The sequence below is a fragment of the Anomaloglossus baeobatrachus genome, chromosome 5 (assembly GCF_048569485.1).
Source record: "Anomaloglossus baeobatrachus isolate aAnoBae1 chromosome 5, aAnoBae1.hap1, whole genome shotgun sequence".
In the NCBI taxonomy this organism is placed as follows: domain Eukaryota; kingdom Metazoa; phylum Chordata; class Amphibia; order Anura; family Aromobatidae; genus Anomaloglossus; species Anomaloglossus baeobatrachus.
In genome coordinates this window covers 298,499,772-298,520,511 of record NC_134357.1, presented here as the reverse complement: position 1 = coordinate 298,520,511, position 20,740 = coordinate 298,499,772, and the positions used below count along the sequence as shown (strand labels likewise).

Sequence of the window (20,740 nt, the reverse complement as noted above, 5' to 3'; positions counted from 1 at the left end):
TGTTTTTTCTGGAGAGAAGTGGCTTCTTTGCTGCCCTCCTTGAAACCAGGCCTTGCTCAAGCAGTCTCCGCCTCACAGTGCGTGCAGAAGCACTCACACCAGCCTGCTGCCATTGCTGAGCTAGCTCGGCACTGCTGGTAGTCCGATCTCGCAGCTTAAACAGTTTTAAGATACGGTCCTGGCGTTTGCTGGTCCTTCTTAGGCGCCCTGGAGCCTTTTTGGCAACAATGGAAGTTCTCTCCTTGAAGTTCTTGATGATGCGATAGATTGTTGACTGAGGTGCAATCTTTGTAGCTGCGATACTCTTCCCTGTTAGGCCATTTTTGTGCAGAGCAATGATGGCTGCACGTGTTTCTTTAGAGATAACCATGGTTAACTGAAGAGAAACAATGATACCAAGCACCAGCCTCCTTTTAAAGTGTCCAGTGGTGTCATTCTTACTTAATCATGACTTTTTGATCGCCAGCCCTGTCCTCGTCAACACCCACACCTGTGTTATTGGAACAATCACTAAAACAATGTTAGCTGCTCCTTTTAAGGCAGGAATGCAATGATGTTGAAATGTGTTTTGGGGGTTGAAGTTCATTTTCTTAGCCAATATTGACTTTGCAAGTAATTGCTGTTAAGCTGATCACTCTTTATGACATTCTGGAGTATATGCAAATTGCCATTAGAAAAACATAAGCAGTAGACTTTGTAAAAATTAATATTTGTAGCATTCTCAAAACTTTTGACCATGACTGTAGGTATAGTGTTCTTTGGATGCAACTCAGTATTCTGTCTCCTCCAAACATGACAAGTTGTGTTTCTACCAAACAGTTCTACTTTGGTTTCATCAGACCATATGACATTCTCCCAATACTTTTCTGGATAATCCAAATGCTCTCTAGCAAACATCAGACGGGCCAGACATGTCCTGGATTAAGAAGGGGGACACATCTGGCACTGCAAGATCTGAGTCTCTGGTGGCGTAGTGTGTTAGTGATGGTAGCCTTTGTTACGATGGTCCCAGGTCTATGCAGGTTATTCACTAGGTCCCCCTATGTGGTTCTGGGATTTTTGCTCACTGTTTCTGTGATCATTTTGACCCCACGAGGTGAGACCTTGTGTGGAGCCCCAGTTCAAGGGAGATTATCAGTGGTCTTGTATGTCTTCCATTTTCTTATTATTGCTTCCACAGTTGATTTCATCACACCAAGCTGCTTGCCTATTGCAGATTCAGTCTTCCCAGCCTGGTGCAGGGCTACAATTTTATTTCTGGTGTCTTTTGACAGCTCTTTGGTCTTCACCATAGTGGAGTTTGGAGTATGACTGTTTGAGGTTGTGGACAGGTGTCTTTTATACTGATAACGAGTTCAAACAGGTGCCATTACTACAGGTAATGCGTGGAGGACGCATAGCAGAAGTTACAGGTATGTGAGAACCAAAAATCTTGCATGTTATTAGGTGACTAAATACCTATTTTCCACCATAATTTAAAAAAATAAATAAATCTTGCCCAATCAGAGAAGGTGATTTTTTGGATTTGTTTTCTCATTTTGTCTCTCATAGTTGTGGTCTACCTGTGATGTCAATTACAGGCCTCTCTCATCGTTTTAAGAGGGAGAACTTGCACAATTGGAAGCTGACTAAATAATTTCCCCCCCACTATATATACTGTATTCTGGAATGCCGTATGCTAAATCTGGTGGCAGGTTAACTTTAAAAATAAAACAATAGAAAAAATTACACATTTGTTATCGCTGCTTTCGTAAAAGTCCGATCTAACAAAATATCAAATAAATTCTGATTGTAAAAGTGTAACGAGAATATAAATTTAAATGCCAGAATTAAAATTTTTGGTCCGCCATAGCATTGCAGTAATACAATACTCACAAAAAGTTAGTGATGTTTGGCTTTCAGGTGAAATTTATGAAAAAGGAAAAACTTCACGCTACAGTAAGATTTTATCATTTAGGACATTTAAGTAGAAGTATGCAATGGTGATTTCCTCATCTAAAACAATTTATTGAAACAAAAGTCAACAACAATAATTGGTATACCCATCCCGAAAAAATGTCAATGTCTCATTAACTTGTCGTGTGGCTTTGATCATCAATTACAGCTTGACAATAATATCTCATGCTGTTCATAAGTGGAGTTAATGTCTACAGAGGCATGGCATCCCACTCTTCTTGATGAGCAGCCATCAGCAGACTGTGTTGTTCATGCAGAGGCACAATGACTGGAATAATGATGTTATTCAAGTAGTAGGGGCTTGTCACTGTAACATTCACAAAGTGTAGGGCAGTTCTGGATTGTCTAGACACACCTGCCCACACTGTAACACCACCACCACCAAAGGCTCATCTGGTGACAACAGTGGTTGATGCATAGCGCTTTCCTTGACGTCTCCAACATCGTTGGCGACCATCATTTCTGCTCAGTTTTTCATTAGCAAACAATTATTGAATGTTCTCAGTGAGAAGAACAAAATAATAATCTTGTGATTACCTTTTAATGGCTAACTAAAATAAAATAAAGTGATGTTACAAAGCAAGCTTTCGAGACATCTCAGATCCCTTCATCAGGCATCGTATGACAAAATATCTGAAGAAACACAAATATATGCACAAACAGAGCAGAGGGTGCTGGTGTACTTAATCATGTGCACTATATGTCCTGTTGGGGGCCTCTATGTTGGAGACGCAGGACAGAGACTGAGAGCAAGGATGAGATCTCACCACCACACAATTACAGACAAAAAAATCCATTTACCTGTGGCCAAACATTTCTGTGCTTCAGGATACAACATAAAGCATATGAAAGTTGTCATATTAAAAGGCAACTTCAGGTCACAGAGCCATCTCAGGGTCTGGGAATACAAATTCATTAAAATATTTAACTCTGTGGACACAGGACTCAACCTGTCAGGAGGATTTATGGCCCATTATAAAATCTGAGCAGTCTATTCCAGAGACTGACCAGACCTCTGATCCTACATGGATATTGGGACAATAAGGCTATGTGCGCACAGTGCGTTTTTCGCGGTGTTTTTGCGCGTTTTTCGGGTGCGTTTTTGGCCTCAAAACTGCAGGACTTTGCTTCCCCAGCAAAGTCTATGAGTTTTCATTTTTGCTGTCCGCACACATCTGTTTTTTTTTACCTGCGTTTTTGAGTTAAAAAAAAAAAAATGGACATGTCAGTTCTTTCCTTCGTTTTTCTGCGTTTTCCCCCCATGCAATGCATTGGAAAAACGCAGCAAAATGCAGAGATCAAAAACGCAGCAAAACGCAGCCAAAAACGCACCAAATCGCGGCAAAAACGCACCCAGGTTTTTTCAACGCAGGTGCGTTTTTGTGCGTTTTTAGCGGCCAAAAACACACAAAAACGCAGCGTCAAAAAGACGCAGTCTGCGAACCTAGCCTAAAACTCTCACACCACTAATCAAAGCTAATTAAGGATTCACTTTCTAAGCTCAGTGTTTGTTTATTTAATGTCTTTTATTATGCCATCCCTCTGCTCTGTTTGTGCATATATTTGTGTTTCTTCAGATATTTTGTCATACCATGCCTGATGAAGGGACCTGAGATGTCTCGAAAGCTTGCTTTGTAACATCCCTTTATTTTATTTTAGTTAGCCATTAAAAGGTATCACAAGATTATAATTTTGTTCCTCTCACTGAGAACATTCAATAATTTTTCAACTGGCTAACACGGTACCAAAACCTTTTCACTTGTAACTAAAAATTAGCAAACAATGAACAGCACAGCGGGCCACTGGTCCCTTGCAGGTCGTCTAGTACGCAGATCACACCAAGGTAAACGGTTTCAAATGGTCTGATGTAACACTTGGGTGCCTCTCACCTTTCTTAAATGTGCCTGCAGTTGTGTGGCATTCATCATCCAGGTCCAGAGGGCATTGTTGGGATGTGGCCAAATGACATTCACTTCAAAGCCTTTCTGTGACTCTTTGAGTCTCTCTGTATCTCTGTTGTAACCTCCTGATGACACTCTAAGCTCAGTAGCCTCTTCAATTTGAGAACATCCTGGCAATGGCAAGGTACTGTTGATCAATTGTTAGGTGTCATCTTGGCCTCATGATGTCAAATGTGAACAGCATGATGAGGAGGACTGTTTAAATACCAATTCTAACTGAACCCTGAAATTTATTGGGCGATTCATAAATCAAACACCTGTTCAGAATTTTGCCATTAAGCTTCTTGTTAGAGAACAGCAAGTTATGCATAAAATACTGAAACACTGAACATGTGCATTCAAAAGATTAGAGAAGGTAACATTAAGTTCACCTGAAAAGGTTAGGGTGCATTTTAGGATCATTCTGGAATTTCACCCAAAAGTCAAATATCCCTACATTTTTGTGAGTAGTGTATGCAATAAAAGGCAATCATCGTATCTACCCCCAAATGGTATCAGTAAAAACAACAGCTCTGGGAGCAAGAATTAAGCCCTCTTAATGTCTCTTTCCAAAATTCCGATTTCTTTTTGTCACTACTTAAATAAAAAAATAAACTTTACATGTGTATTATCTAAGTAATCGTACTGACCTAGAGAATCATATTACCAGGTCAATTTTACCATACATTGAACATGGTTATTAAACAAAAAAACAAAATAATAAAACATTGTAGAATTGCACTTTTTTTTCCAATACACTTGGATTTTTTCCCTGCTTTCTAGTGCTATTGCATCACATGATAAAAGGATATGTGGCATTCAAAAGTACAACTTGTCCCGCTAAAAAACAAGCCTCAGGGCATGATGGGAAGGAGGTGACGTGGGGTCAGCAGCATCGCGCTTGCGCAGAACGAAGGACGCCGAGGGGGAAAGCGCGGTCCCGCGATTATGGGCGGTTGCTTGGTAATAAACATCACAGCACCGCCCATAATCTAAAGCCTGCGCGCACGTCACCAGCGGTGACACTGGGCACAGTGCTCATCCACGAGAGATGGGCACTGGGCATGCGCGGGGACCTGTGGAGCACTGGGCGGCGTCCACAGCTATGGAAAGGAGTGATAGGGGACGGCCTAAAGCGGCAGGAGGCAGAATAACGGACGCCAGGCAGCCCGCCCCCGTGTCACATTTACAGAATCCAAATCCAAAAAGGTACCACTTTATAAACTCTGTATTTTGATCAGAAAGGGGGCACAATAATAACAGGGACCTTTCTAGAATGCAGCCCAGGAGCTGCAGAGGGGGAATCTTTTAGGTTTTAGGGGAAATTTCTGCTGACAGGTTCCCTTTAATGATGAATAACTTAGTTTACTGTGTTCAACAGTTATGACATAGTCTCTGCTGCACATCTGGCAGAACTCAAATCTTATAACCCAGCCCACACCACAGCTTTCTCTGTACATTGTATAGTAACAGAGAGCTGCTAATCAGTGTTGGGGGTGTGGTTTGACTACACTGCATGAGACCTTGTTGTCCTGTCATGATAATCTCCAGTTGATTAAATCCTAAACACAGTCTAGAAAGTGCCACATCACTGTAATATGAGACTCTGCTGTAATATTTTGTGTCACTAGTGGCAGACAGTCATGTGGTTTCTGGCCATAGAAGGTCACAGCGTTTGGCTTCGCAAAATGCTCCCTGACTTTCCATTGTTCCTGCTGTCAGTATTCATTGGTATAAATTGCTTTCCTGCTGGATTCATCTTTCCCCCTTTGATCCCAGCAGGAACTCACCTTTCACCTAGCTGCTGATCATCAGTATTCTCTTGGTGATTAAATACCCCTTCCTTCCTTGGACTGGTGATATTACTCAGTTCATTCAAGCCTTGGTTGCAAGCAGGTGGTTTGTACACCTCTGTGGTATTGTTTCTGAAAACCTGGCTGAACTTCTACCTCAGTCATCTGTGGATAAGAAGTTCATGCATTTTTCCCTTGTGTGTCCTTGTTGTGTCTTCTATAGTGTTCAGTGGTATTAACGAAGAGCTCACCCCATCCATTCTCTATTTAGGGCCCAGCACTAGGGATACCTAGGGTCGGGTATCTGGCTCAGCTCATAGGTGCGGAACCTATCCAGGGATGTGAGGGTCCCCAGGCTCCAGATGTAGGTTTGGTCAGGGGTCACCATCTTCCCCTTTCCTAGGCACAGAGTTTTCCTACCCTTTCACCATTCGCTTGGTACTTCCCCGTACCTAGCGTGACATTATGGTGCTCTCAGATTACATTGCAAAAATCTGGTGACAGATTCCCTTTAATGAATTTGGCGAATCTTATTAGTGGTGTTCGCCTTTCCAGATATGTTACTCCAGTCAGAAATGTACTGCCCCGACTACTTACCAGTTCTGCCCATTTTGAAAGAGCTGCCCAAACCGTGTGTGAACACACCTAAATTCACATAATTTTTGTACAACAGCACATTGCGCAAAATGTTTGTGACTTTTTTAAAAAAAATCTTTTATGACAGTTTCTGGAGTAAACTCTTTTATGAATCAGGGCCAGAGCCTTTTATTTTTCAATTATTACAGTTTGTAAAGTTTTTTAATCCTGTAAAACACTATAAATACTGGGCCGCTTTGGCATTCCCCTCACTCTATCTGACTGTATCAAACACAGTGGTTACAATGGGGTCCATTAAGTAAAATGAGCTGGCCTGTAGTCAGAGACCTCACAGGACGAGCGGTCCACCTCCCCAGCACCTCTGATACCCGTCGGTAGTCGCCTGGATTCTCCTTGTCTCCTTGGACCCTTTCCCATGCATAGGCCACTGGAATCATAGGCTACTACCTGGGTCAGGTCCCACCTTACTCTACATACCCTTTAACCATATTCCTCCTCCAATCCCTATCCCAGAACTATCTCTGGAGTCACAGCCGTCTTTGAATGACAGGATTCCTGAGCACCTATAAGTAATGGTAATATACGTAGAACATGGAAACATAATTATCTCTGCATATTAAAGAGTACTGGAAACTCACCTCAACACAGGTCTCTGGTCATGGTTGACGAGACTTGGTGACCCCCTATGCCGATTCTCCGGTAGTCACACTACAGCCACCAGAGGACCGTTATATTCAAGATTTTCGATTGACAAGAGAGTGAGCCAGTACCCTCTGTTGAATCATATAGATTTTCCTGTGTATAACAGTGGTCACCCCACTGTTCCAACATACGGTCTAATACATCTACTTTTATTTGCTTCTTCTCCTGCTGCTCTCCAGTTTTGTCCGACCTGAGGAAGGCCTATTGGCCGAAACGTCGGCGGACGCATGTAAAGCACTCTATTCACTTTTTCACGAGCAAAATAAAAGAAAAAAGATTTTTCAATTTACCATGTCTCCTTGATTCTTATGGGAATTAGTAGTGTGCCGGAGTTATTTCAAATCTACTGACTGTTTTTTTTCTCCAGAGCACCTACACAAGGTGAGGCGAGGTCTTTTCTCATAAAAATTAGAGACTGAAATGAAAACTGAAATGATGAAATGAATGTGGATGACCATGAAAAGCTCTATGCAGATCACTTGGAGACCCAAGAAAGAACATTAAAAGAGTTGTCCACCTTGTAGGACAATTTATTTTTTATGTAAATACATATTTTTTGCGCTAAAAATAATTTTTGTGATTGGATTTCAACAAAAATGTTGTATTATTTTGCTTTTTACAGGCTCTGTGTTACCTAAACATTCAACTTTAAAGGGAACCTGTCAGGTCCAATAACACTATTAACCTAAAGATATAGGCTTTATGTCACGATAAATCTGTGCAGATCATCTTGCACACAGGTGATGCTCTGCTGTGCCTTCCTGGATTATGGAGCTGGCAGTGACATTATTCCTCTGTGCAGAGCATCTTGCACACAGGTGATGCTCTGCTGCACATTCCTGAACTACAGAGCTGGCAGTGACGTTTCCTTTGTGCAGAGCATCTTTTATTTGGAGATGCTCTGCTGTGTTTCTCTGAGTACTCGCTGACAGTTTGAATGACAGCACAGGATTCCATGCAGGTTCTGGGAGGTGCTTTTACTCAGGTGTTCCACCTTCCTGGTAACTGCTCTGTTTAATTACTGAGCATGCTCCCCCAGAACTTCGCCAGTCGTACTCTCTGGTTCTACAGTTGTGCTCTTGGCTTGTGTTTGTGCTGTGTTCTGATCTAAGTTTCTTGACCCTGGACCGTTGTTTGACTCCTCTCTGCCCACTCCCTATTCTTGTCGTTACCTCCTGGCTTCTGACCTTGGACCATTACCTGACCAAGTCTCTGTCTGCTCCCTGAATCTAATACATACTCTCCTGGAATTCTGACCCTCGGGCCTGTGACTTGACTGCGTTTCTGCTTACTCCCTGTGTCCTGTCGTGTCCTCCTGTTTCCTGACCCCGGCTTGTCTGACTACCCTTCCGTCTATACTATTCATAAGTAGTGAGTAGCATCACACTTTATGTGCAAGTTAATAACTTTATGAAGGTACCTGGCTTCTGTAATGGAAGTGTGGCACCTAGTAGAAAGTGATCTTTATTTCTTCTGGCAACCACCGACTTTTAGTCATGCGTGCATCAGCAAAGTAAATATGATTTCTGATGTCTCATGCACATGTTGCTTATTTTTCACTGCAGCATGTCAATTCTTTCAGCATTTTTCAGCAGATTTCACCCATTCTAATGGATGGGGTAAAAATCTGCATCAAAAATGATGCAAAAACAGCCAAGAGATACAGAAATTTCTGAAGCATATACTTAACATGTGCACATACCCTTGCATTTAGCTTTTCTACTGAAACAAGGAAACTTAGTTAGACACATGGGTAGTAACAAGGAAGAATACTCAATCCAAATACCGAGAATAAGAGCGTGGAGCGGCCAGTCTGTGTTGTTTCTTCCACGACTAACTCCAGTGGATGCCATTCTCCATTGTCAACAAAGTATGTCAAGCGATCTCTGTCTACTTCTGAAGCATTCCTCATGGACTTCAAAACAATGTTGTTCTCTAGGAAGAAGACAGTGCAATATAGTTACATGAACTGTGACTGTACTGCATACTTCTATTCCAATTGAAAAGAACTGTATCTAGGTTCCGATTATGGGACATATTAGGAAAAGATGTGTATTATGATCGCATGATACAAAAGTCAATAGCCATGTCCAGTGGCGCACTGCTGAAGCGATAGACCGAGGGCTCACCGCTCTGCAGAGCAAGTCATGGGATCAGACAGACTTAACAGGTAAACCAAGAAGACATTTTATTTACCAGGGTAACAAACGTGAGCTGCAGAGCAGTGTTGGTATAGGGGCAAAAAGGAAGAAACGGTAAAAGAGACAACTGCAGATACAATTGTGTATAGTTTAGCTGAGGCGAACAGACCAGGGTGCCACAACTAGTGCAGTAAGCAATACAAGTTCAAATAGCAATACAATAATGTGCACATATATAACATTACGCAATTCTACTCTATCCACTAACCTGGCTGGTCTCCTCTAAAGGGACAGTGCGGATACCGCACTCTCACTGTGGAGGCCTATACTGGTTCCCTCACCACCGTACCCAGGTACTACTCACGGCTCCTTCCGCATGACAGGTCTGCTCTGGGGCTCGTCAGTATGGTGGTGTGCACTTCACTCTAGGAAGGTGATGCAGGACTCCTTTTCCCAATTCTGCTGGACAGCTGGGCTCATCTGGCAGGGAACTTTGGCAGGCCGGATAGAAAACGCTCCTATTTCTGCACTCCTCAGCACGTCCTCAAATTCACACACTCAGTCACTTCCTGCTTCTTTTCCACTACTCTCCAATCAGAGCAAGTCAGCTTCAGCAGCAGGGGAGATCTGGGCCATACCATTTTGCTCTGCTTATGAGCCAGTCTCTTAAAGCCAGCAGCGCAACACAACACAGAAAGTACAGTGAAGCAACATTCTTAGTAGGGGCTGCATTCGCCTACATGCCTCCCTTCTCAATGTTGGCCGTCCTCGACCATGACTATGTAAGAGCATAAACCAGTCAAGAAGTTGGATTCTTTTCAGTTTCTTTGCCTTTGGGGAGCTACAACAAAGAGTGCCCGGCTCTCTTATCATCTCCGGTGGTCCCACAGTACAACACCGTAGCGCGCAATGCATAGGTAACACCTGCAGAGGAAGACAACAACATTGGCAGTCCTGACAATACAAACTGATCTGCATACCTGACTGGTGGAACCCCTGCAGTAGACCTCTGGGATCTCCGGATATCCTGGCTCTCGTTTGACTCTTGGCTCTCTTCCAGGGTAACGTTCACCTCAGGGTCCACAGGTGGATTCAACGGTTCTTCCTCTAGCCAAGGAGGCAATGATCCCACTGTGCTAGTATTCTCAGATGGGGAGGATCAGTTACATTTGGGACAGACCATCAGTCATCATCCTCTATCCAGACGGGGGACTCAGTCGCAGGAGTGGGGGCCGACTCCTCAACAGATCCTGGGGGTTTTCAAAGCGTCATGGATGCAGCATATTTCTGTGGAGGACACAGGGCTCCGCCGTCCCACCTTCAATCTGAACTTTATAGACGGTAGCATCGGCATACACTCGTTCCAGCAGCATGCAAGGCTGCCCTTCTCATCACTCACTTAGTTTGCCCCTAGGGTGCTTCTCTCGCACCAGCACTCGATCTCGAGACTGAAGTGGGACTTCTTGCACCAGACACCAGACGGCGACCACTGTGCACCTTCTTCTGCAGTTGTTGCCCTGACAGCCATCGGATTGTCTTCAACTGTTGGCGGTGCTACTTCACCCAAGAGGTAACTGCAGGTTCAGACAGATCTTCTGGTTGGTCTAGGTTCAGTTAAAAGAACTCCCCTCCAGTTCTTCTGAATAGTAGCATATAGGGGCTATACCCCATTGCAGAATGGACCTGGTTATTATAGGCCCACAGCAACTCTGACAAGTACTCTGGCCAGTGTGACTTCTTATCTTCTTCTAAGGTCCTCCGCATCTGAAGAAGTGTATGATTGAATCACCCTGCCCCGTTGCCCTAAGGATGGTAGGGGGTGGTCCTAGACCGCTCAATGCTATACAAGCGGTACAGTTGTTCCATTACTTTGTCATGAAAACATGCGCCTTGGTCAGAATTAATCCGTTTCAGGCACTCATGCACTCAAATGAAATCTTGGCAGATCACTCGTGCAGCTGAGTCGGCCGTCTGATCCCTAGTCGGGGTGACCAGACCACAGCAAACTTGGAGAAGTGATCAGTCATGATCAAACAGTACTGTGGACCCCGAGCCGAGTCTCCCACGAGGAGATAATCGATCATCAAGACTTCCAATGGCTCCTTAGTTCGGATGGTCTGGACGGGTGCCCTTTGTTTGGTGCTCTTGACGAGATCGCACACTCGGCACCGCTGACAGCCCTCTTCTACTGCAGACTGAAGCCTGGGATAATACACATACCGCTGTAGCCACTGTTAGGTTTTGACTGCACCGAAGAGGGCTTTAAACTCATGAGCCTCTTTGACGACCTCGGTCACCAGGCCTCTTGGGAGGACAACCCGCCACCTCACCTCGGTCTCCTTCGAATGTTGCTTCTGGTAGTAAAGTACAGTATACCGAAGCTCCAACCTATCCCACTGACGCAGTATGCTCTTCATGTCAGCATCAAGGCCAATTCCGCTCCTCTTTGTTTGGGATCTGCTGCCGGACTATCCATTGTTTAATCTGTGTCAAACCTTCGTCCTTGTCTTGAGCAAGCCCCGACTCTCCTTTAGTTTGTCCTAAAGATTTAGTGGGACACCGGCCTCTCCGCTTGTCAAGGCCGCTATCACTGGGGTGCAGGAACTTCCAGAAGTCAGGGGTCTCTTCCTCTTCCAAATCTTCATCACGATCCCCTAAGGGGACCTCGACAGTTACCCTTGACCGACCATCCGCATTAGCGTTCTCTACGGTAGCCCAATACCGAATGCTGAAGTCGAACTTTACTAGGCGAGCTACCCACTTCTGTTCTAGGGTTCCCAATTTGGCGTTGTCTAGGTGTTCTAGTGAGTTATTTTCAGTCTGGACCTAAATTTTGGTCTATGTCAAGAAGCCCGCAAATTTCTCCATCATGGCCCACACCAAGGCCAGCAGCTCCAGACGGAACGAACTGGGATTCCTCTCTGTGTCCCATAAGGATCGGCTTGCATATGCTATTACTCTCTCCCGACCATCTTGTTCCTGGGACAGGACAGCCCCTAAGCCATGGAGACTACCATCTGCATAGAGTAAAAAAGGCTTGTCAAAATCCGCATAGGCCAGTATCGGTGCCATGGTCAAGGCATCTTTCAGGGCCTGGAAGGCCTCCTTCTGTTTCTGGTCCCAAGGGATGGCTCGATTCTTCGGCATTCCTGCTGTCCCAGTTGCAACTCATTGAGGGGGCCCACCAACTTGACGAAGTCCTTCTCAAAGCGCCGGTAGTATCCAGCCAGTCCCAGGAAAGCTTTCAGCTCTTGCAAAGTCCAGGGAGTAGGCCACTGACGAATAGCCGCTACCTTTTCTTGGGACGGTAATACTCCGTCTTGCGACATCGTATGGCTCAAATACTCGAGCTCTGTCTTGAAGAGTTGGCACTTCCTCGGTTTTACTTTCAGTTTGACGGCCCGTAGCCGGCCGAGTACCTGCCCTAGTCATTCGAGCTGTTCCTGGAACGAGTTAACGTAGATAATGTTGTCCAAATAGATGAGAATGGCTACAAAACTCAGATCCCTCAGACACTTCATCAGCCGTTGGAAAGTATCTGGGGCATTGGAGAGACCAAACAGCATCCAATTGAACTCATACAGCCCTATTGGGAGCACAAAGGCGGTCTTCTCTTTATCCTTAGCCACTACCGGTACCTGCCAGTACCCGCTCGCCAGGTCGAGCGTTGAGAAGTACTTAGCTCTTCCCAGGGCGGACAAGGACTCTTCAACCCTGGGCAAGTGATAGGAGTCGCAGACGGTAGAGGCATTTAGCTTCCTATAGTCCACACAGAATCTCACTGACCCATCCTTCTTTTTGACAAGTACTACCGAAGCTGCCCAGTGACTCTGACTCGCCTGCACCACTCCCGACTCCAACATCTGTCCCAGCAAAGCCTTCAGCTCTTGATATAGTCTGGGAGGAATCTGGCGGTATCTTTCACGGATCGGGTGTGTGTCCCTCGTGGGTATTTCGTGTGTAATGGCCTTGGTGCAGCCGAAATCTTCTGCATGGCAAGCAAATGTAACCTGATGCTTTCACAACATCTCTTTTATTGCTTTTACATTCTCGGGGTCAAGGGACTTCTTATCCACTCCCATCTGATCCAGAATCACTTGCCCATTCCACTCCGGAGATGGCAGCTCCTCTGCCTCTTTTGAGACTTTCAAAGTCCAACCCACATCTTCTACGGGAGAAAGGGATGTCTCCTTATGGGTCACCACCTCACCTCGATGGAGGTACACATGTGCCAGTTTCGTTCCTGCTGAACAGGAAGGGTACGGGCTAGCATCACCTCCCAATCAGCTTTCTCAGTATCTATCAGCTCAACTAGCACCTCCATCCTTTCAAGGCTTTGGTGGGTACCAACCGGCAGATAGACCAGACAATCCTTTCCAGGGGACAATACCCAGAGCTCTTTGGCAGGGCTGCGAATAACTCCAACTGCACGATATGCTGGTACACGGTTCTGGGTTCCACAGACCTGAATCAAATGTTGGAAGGTGACTTGGGTGGCCTTGTGTGGGGTTGTATGCTTCCAATACCAAGGGCCTCTTTTCAATATCAAGGGCCTCTTTTCATGAACAATATTTGGTCAAGTTCTTGTAAAACGTTCAAGCCCAGAACCACAGGCACATCTTCTCGAATAGGTTCCGGGACCAACAATATTCCTTTCGGCCCTATTTCTTGGCCGCAGATGCGTACTTTCATCCACACAACCCCTTTTACTGGGATGGGCTGGTGGTTAGCAGCAGTCACGCAGATCAGAGTCTCTCGCTCAGGTCAGGCCAGGGCCTGGAAGTATTGGTTGAAGAAGGCGTCTGCCATAGTTGTCACTTGTGAACCCGTGTCTAGCAAGCAATCTATGGGGACACCTTTGAATTCGGCATGCAGGATGGGGAGTTCCTGCCACCAGATGTTCATTTTCATACTGGGCGGTTTCCCTTTGAGCTTCCCCCACAGGACGCCGCTCTACTGTGGGTGGGGGGTTGGTCATTTATCAGCGGTTCTGGTTTGGTTGTGGGTCCCTTCTGGCAATTTCGGGCCCAATGACCCCGTCCCCCACATCGTCAGCAGATGAAATCTTCACTCCTCCTTGGCCTGTTCTGGTTACATGGTGCGGCTTCCATGGGGTGTTGGTAGGACCACAGGGGGCCTGGTTGATGGTGGTGGGTAAGTCTGATAGGGGTACTGTTGAAGTTGGTACAGAACTTCAGAGGCAATACTGCTACTCATGTCCAAGTCTGGAGGTAGTGGGTATGCCTGATAGGGATGCTGTGGAAGCAGATAAGGAACTTTAGGGATGGAAGCGATTCTTCATGTCCAGTCCCATCTGTGTCCGTTTCTCTTGCAAGCTAGTCAGAGAATTCTGCAGATTTTGTACTGCCTGAGCCAGGACTGTCTCTGATTCTGAGCTTCCACTAAGACTTGCAGCGTGATAGCGTACCACCCCGGAGGTGTAGATTTCTTCTTTACTTTGGGTCACCGCCTCTGCCAGGATTTTCTGGAATGAGAGGATCGGGTCCACCCGGGTACGCTCTGACAACGCCCTTCGTAGCGAGGTATTGTAGAGCCCCAAGACAAACTGCTCATGAAGTATCTTATCCACTGACTCTAACCCGACTACCTGTTTGTTTTCTTTCTTCTGTATTTCTGCCATCACGTCCTGTAGTGCTGTGGCATATTGTGCAATGTCCTCTCCCTCCAGCTGCAGTTTGGAGAAGAATTTAGCCTGGAGATGACCCGTACTTGCAGTCTCTCCATATATCTTGACCTGAGGGCCCAGGCGTGTGGTTGCCGGTGGAGTACAGTAGAGTAATCCCAGAACCATAGCACCGACGGGGTACAGAGCCCTAGGTCAGGCAAACGCTTCAGACAGATCTGATAAAATCTGCACAGTGAGGGGACCATCCAGGACCTCACTGACCGTAAAGTCCGGGGGCATCAGCAGTGACAGGAGAACAAGGGACCGGAATGGAACACCAACCCTACAAGGTTCAAACTGCCGCCGTACGGACTAAAGACTGAGAGACTACCAGGAGGGGACCCCCAGATGCTCCAAGCCACGGGGACCCACCAACTTGAAAAAGGTGCAGGGGAAAGAAGCCACCAGGTCACTAAACCGGCACTGGGACTAAGGGGACCAGTGGTGAGGACCAGCCTTCCTTCGGGTACCAGCCATCCAACTGCTGTGAGTAAAGAGAACCAGTAACACTGAAATCCCTTGTGTGGCCTATTTTCTTTCTGCGCCTAACTCCTTCACCTACCCCCTGGGGCCCCAGCCCTACTTGCGGAGGGCCCAACATCCAGGCTGCCATCAACATCAGCCCTAGCAGAGAGACTGCAGCGGCGGTTCTATATCCATAACCACAACCTGCAAGTGGCATCACAACATAAACTTTATTAAATATTCCCCTGTACATAACCCCTTTTAAAGTGACCCCCAGGGTCACGGAACCGGGCAACGGCCACCCAGTGACACGTCCCAGTAGTACACCGCCCAGGACCGAGTACCCTATAGCCCTAGGGCGAGTCAGAAGGAGGTTTGCACTCAAAATTTCACGATACTTGGCCCCATTCATTCTTTCATGTACTCGGATCAGTCGTCCTGGTCCATTTGTAGAGAAACAGACCAAAAGCATGATGTTGCCACCCCCATGCTTCACAGTAGGTATGGTGTTCTTTGGATGCAACTCAGCCTTCTGTCTCCTCCAAACACAATGAGTTGTGTTTTTTCAAACAGTTCTACTTTGGTTTCATCAGACCATATGACATTCTTCCAATACTTTTCTGGATAATCCGAATGCTCTCTAGCAAACTTCAGATGGGCCCGGACATGTACTGGCTTTAAGCATGGGGACACGTCTGGCACTGCAGGATCTGAGTCCCTGGCGGTGTAGTGTCTTACTGATGGCACCCTTTGTTACGATGGTCTCAGCTCTATGCAGGTCATTAACTAGGTCCCCCCATGTGGTTTGGGGATTTTTGCTCACCGTTCTGGTGATCATTTTGACCCCACAGGGTGAGATCTTCCGTGGAGCCCCAGATTGAGGGAGATTATCAGTGGTCTTGTATGTCTTCCATTTTCTTATTATTGCTCCTACAGTTTATTTCATCACACCAAGCTGCTTGCCTATTGCATATTCAGTCTTCCCAGCCTGCTGTAGGGCTACAATTTTGTTTCTGGTGTCCTTCAACAGCTCTTTGGTCTTCACCATAGTGGAGTGTGGAGTGTGACTGTTTGAGGTTGTGGACAGGTGTCTTTTATACTGATAACGAGTTCAAACAGGTGCCATTACTACAGGTAATGAGTGGAGGACAGAGGAGCCTCTTAAACAAGAAGTTACTGGTCTGTGAGAGCCAGAAATCTTGCATGTTTTTAGGTGACTAAATACTTATTTTCCACCATAATTTTCAACAAAAAATCTTGCCAAATCAGACAAGGTGATTTTTTGGTTTTCTCATTTTGTCTCTCATAGTTGTGGTCTACCTATAATGGCAGTTACAGGCCTGTCTAATTTTTTTAACTGGGAGAACTTGCACAATTGGAGGCTGACTAAATACTTTTTTTCCCCACTGTATGTTTTCTCTGAAACACAGGTTATGTTTTCAGAGTAAAACAAACATGGCTGCAGCCGTGCAGCAAGTGTCTGATTAATGCTGCCTGTGATTCAGCAGAATGAATCACTTGTCAGGTTCATTCCCTTTAATACGAAAAGACCAAAAATAGCCAAATTATAATGTGCCCAGTATATTATTAAATTGTAAATATTTGTAATAAATCATTCAGGCACAATAGTTGTCATACAAGGAACCCATGTAGAAACGGAAGCGTATAAACAAAAAGACGAAAGTCCACGTACAGTAGGTAAAATATGTAATTTTATTGTGAACAAGTAAATAACAAAAAGTAAAATTAACTAAAAGCTCAACAAGAGTGAACAGCAGAGGGCGACTTAAAGGAGTTGTCCGACAAACTCCAAAACATTTTTTAAGCTAATCTGTGCTGTATTGTCATATAAAACACCCCTACATTTTTTTTTGTTTTCTAACTTTTGTTCCTCTGGAATTATCACTTTATTCTCTGCAGCTCTTTGTTTACATTCAGCTCAACCAAACTTGACATCTTCCTGTGCTAAACCTCACAGTCAGAGCTGGCACCGCGAGGCCTCACTGTCCAGCCTCGCACTCTGCACGCCCTCTGAACACTCATTCCCTGTCAGTACTCTGCCCCAGCACAGACCATTACTACATGATATATGCGGTGGATGTGAGGTGATTGTTCTGTCCCAGATGAGATATCACTGCTCTGTGTATCCAATCATTGATAGTACAGAGCAGTGATATCTCATCCACCGCACATATAATGTAGTAATGTCCTCCCCTTTCCCTGTCTCCATACTATAGTACTGTGCCCATCCCTATCCCCATACTATAGTACTGTGCCCATCCCTGTCCCCATACTATAGTACTGTGCCCATCCCTGTCCCCATACTATAGTACTGTGTCCATCCCTATCCCCATACTATAGTACTGTGCCCATCCCTGTCCCCATACTATAGTACTGTGCCCATCCCTGTCCCCATACTATAGTACTGTGCCCATCCCTATCCCCATACTATAGTACTGTGCCCATCCCTGTCCCCATACTATAGTACTGTGCCCATCCCTGTCCCCATACTATAGTACTGTGTCCATCCCTATCCCCATACTATAGTACTGTGCCCATCCCTGTCCCCATACTATAGTACTGTGCCCATCCCTGTCCCCATACTATAGTACTGTGCCCATCCCTGTCCCCATACTATAGTACTGTGTCCATCCCTATCCCCATACTATAGTACTGTGCCCATCCCTGTCCCCATACTATAGTACTGTGCCCATCCCTGTCCCCATACTATAGTACTGTGTCCATCCCTATCCCCATACTATAGTACTGTGCCCATCCCTGTCCCCATACTATAGTACTGTGCCCATCCCTGTCCCCATACTATAGTACTGTGTCCATCCCTGTCCCCATACTATAGTACTGTGCCCATCCCTGTCCCCATACTATAGTACTGTGCCCATCCCTGTCCCCATACTATAGTACTGTGCCCATCCCTATCCCCATACTATAGTACTGTGCCCATCCCTGTCCCCATACTATAGTACTGTGCCCATCCCTGTCCCCATACTATAGTACTGTGTCCATCCCTATCCCCATACTATAGTACTGTGCCCATCCCTGTCCCCATACTATAGTACTGTGTCCATCCCTGTCCCCATACTATAGTACTGTGTCCATCCCTATCCCCATACTATAATACTGTGCCCATCCCTGTCCCCATAATATAGTACTGTGCCCATCCCTATCCCCATACTATAGTACTGTGCCCATCCCTGTCCCCATACTATAGTACTGTGCCCATCCCTGTCCCCATACTATAGTACTGTGTCCATCCCTATCCCCATACTATAGTACTGTGCCCATCCCTGTCCCCATACTATAGTACTGTGCCCATCCCTGTCCCCATAATATAGTACTGTGCCCATCCCTGTCCCCATACTATAGTACTGTGCCCATCCCAGTCCCCATACTATAGTACTGTGCCCATCCCTGTCCCCATACTATAGTATAGTATAGATTCCTTGGGCTCCTCTTCTTCCTCTTCTAGTGCTGTGCCCATCCCTGTCCCCATACTATAGTATAGATTCCTTGGGCTCCTTTCAGTGCTCTCTCCTGTAGAATTGCCCCCTAGTCTGCCATTCTTTACACACACACAAAAATAAACACATTTTTCTCACCTGTCCTGGTTTCTCGGTGCCTTGTGTCCTGCCTCTTGCGGCCACAGCCTCCTCCTTGCTATTCGCTGCTGGTGCAGGTGCCGCGCAGCCAGCGGTATATAGCAGAGGACTGATTTCCAGGCGCTGTGCAGGACGCGCTCTCTATGCAGCTTCTCCAGTGATCTGCTGCTGGCCTCTGATTGGCCGGCGGCTGATCATAGCTGTATACAGACCTCAACTCTGCAGGGCGCCAGGGAATCTGTCATCTGATATATAGCGCTGACTGAACAGCCCCCTGCAAAGGCCGCTGACAACGCTTTATATTAGATGCAGATTCCCGGGCGCTCTGCAGAGCCGAACTCTGTATACAGCTACTGCAATGATCCGCTGCTTGCCTCCGATTGGCCAGCAGCTGATCATCGCTGTATACAGCGCTCCCATCTGCAGAGAGCCCGGGAATCAGTCATCTGCTATACAGCGCTGACTGCACGGGCACCTGCACAGGCAGTGTTCAGCAAGGGGGCCACTGCCTGCACGCCACCAGCAGCATCAGGGGCTGCATGCACCGTACAGGCAGCGAGACACCTGCACTATGGAATGTGGGAGGGTGCAGGGGAGGGTGGCGGTGACTCCGGCGCCATGTAACCGCCCAGCAGGGTGGCTACATGATATCGGCTTGGATGCCCGTTGACAAGGCAGCATAAGGCATGCCCAGTCGTCGTGACATTACAGAAAACTGCAAAATCACGGCAGGACACATGACCGCTCTGAGCCGGGGAGAGGGGCTGACAGCAGGGCACGTAGGTAGTTACTATCTACTTACCTGCCCCAATGTAGCCCAATAGTGAAATAATAAAAAAAAGCAAAAATAAGCCAGATAACCTCTTTAACACAGCAGAGGAGATGAAGCAGGAAACATAATAATGGGAGTGATAATCCATCACCCAAAGGAGGTTTGACTTCATATTAGAAAATGATACACAATAGTGTCCAGGATGATTACGGTAAGTGAAAGCATAATAAAAGCATAAATAAATAGTGGGGTTAGCATACATAAGACCTCTTTAGAATGTTCCTGCATTCACCTGCTCCCACTGGAATGGTACCAGAATGGTCCTGATGGGCATTTCGGTGCTAACCTTCGTCCCGCTAGGTTATGCTGCCCTCTAATGTTCACTTTTGTTGAACTTTTATTTTTATTTACTTGATCACAATAAAATTATATATTTAACTATCTGGACTTTCTGGGTTTTTTTGTGCATAGGCTTTGTTTAACATAATGTTTTCATGGTTTTCATTATAGAGTAGGAACTAACATATAGTAGACACCTGTGGGAAAAAGGGGAGTAAAAAGTTTAGAAAATTTATAGGCACCTATTTAGTGAACTGAAAATGTGTTGCTCAATACCTAATAAAAGTCCCTATTGGAAAACTTACCTAGATGCATAGCACTGGTAAGGGAAACAGAACAGTTCTGAATATCAAATGGAAAGTAGTAAAAATTCAAAACGCATGTGCTTGTCAGGCGAATAGGTTTAATAGCTGTAATCATGCCATCATGGGTCAAATTGGCAAACGTCATCCAAGTGGATGTGTCCTCAATAACTCTGCAAAAAACACAATTACAAAGAAAGTAAACAAAAGCACACTTTGAGGTAAGAGATGGCTAGCTGTAAACTGCATGTTAACTCATACAACATGCTGGGTTCAGATTACATAGCAAAAATGTCCTGACAGACTCCCTTTAAAAGGAACGTGCATTTTTTTTTTTTACATCTAATGCAAGTCTATGAATAAGGCCTGCAACACACATCCATGCCTCCGGTACGTCTTTGGTATGTTTTTGCACGTACCGGAGACACGG

General features: G+C 45.7%; 1 protein-coding gene across 1 annotated transcript in view; it reads right to left on the bottom strand.

Moving 5' to 3' along the window:
* LOC142311321 (5-hydroxytryptamine receptor 3A-like) overlaps positions 1 to 20,740 on the bottom strand; it is a 75,056-nt gene that overhangs the window by 9,584 nt on the left and 44,732 nt on the right. Inside the window, exons 5-6 of the mRNA XM_075349633.1 lie at positions 20,314 to 20,483; positions 8,775 to 8,923 (exon numbers count right to left, since the gene is read on the bottom strand). Of these exons, the coding sequence (XP_075205748.1) occupies positions 8,775 to 8,923; positions 20,314 to 20,483 (319 nt within the window). The remainder of the gene's footprint in view (positions 1 to 8,774; positions 8,924 to 20,313; positions 20,484 to 20,740) is intronic.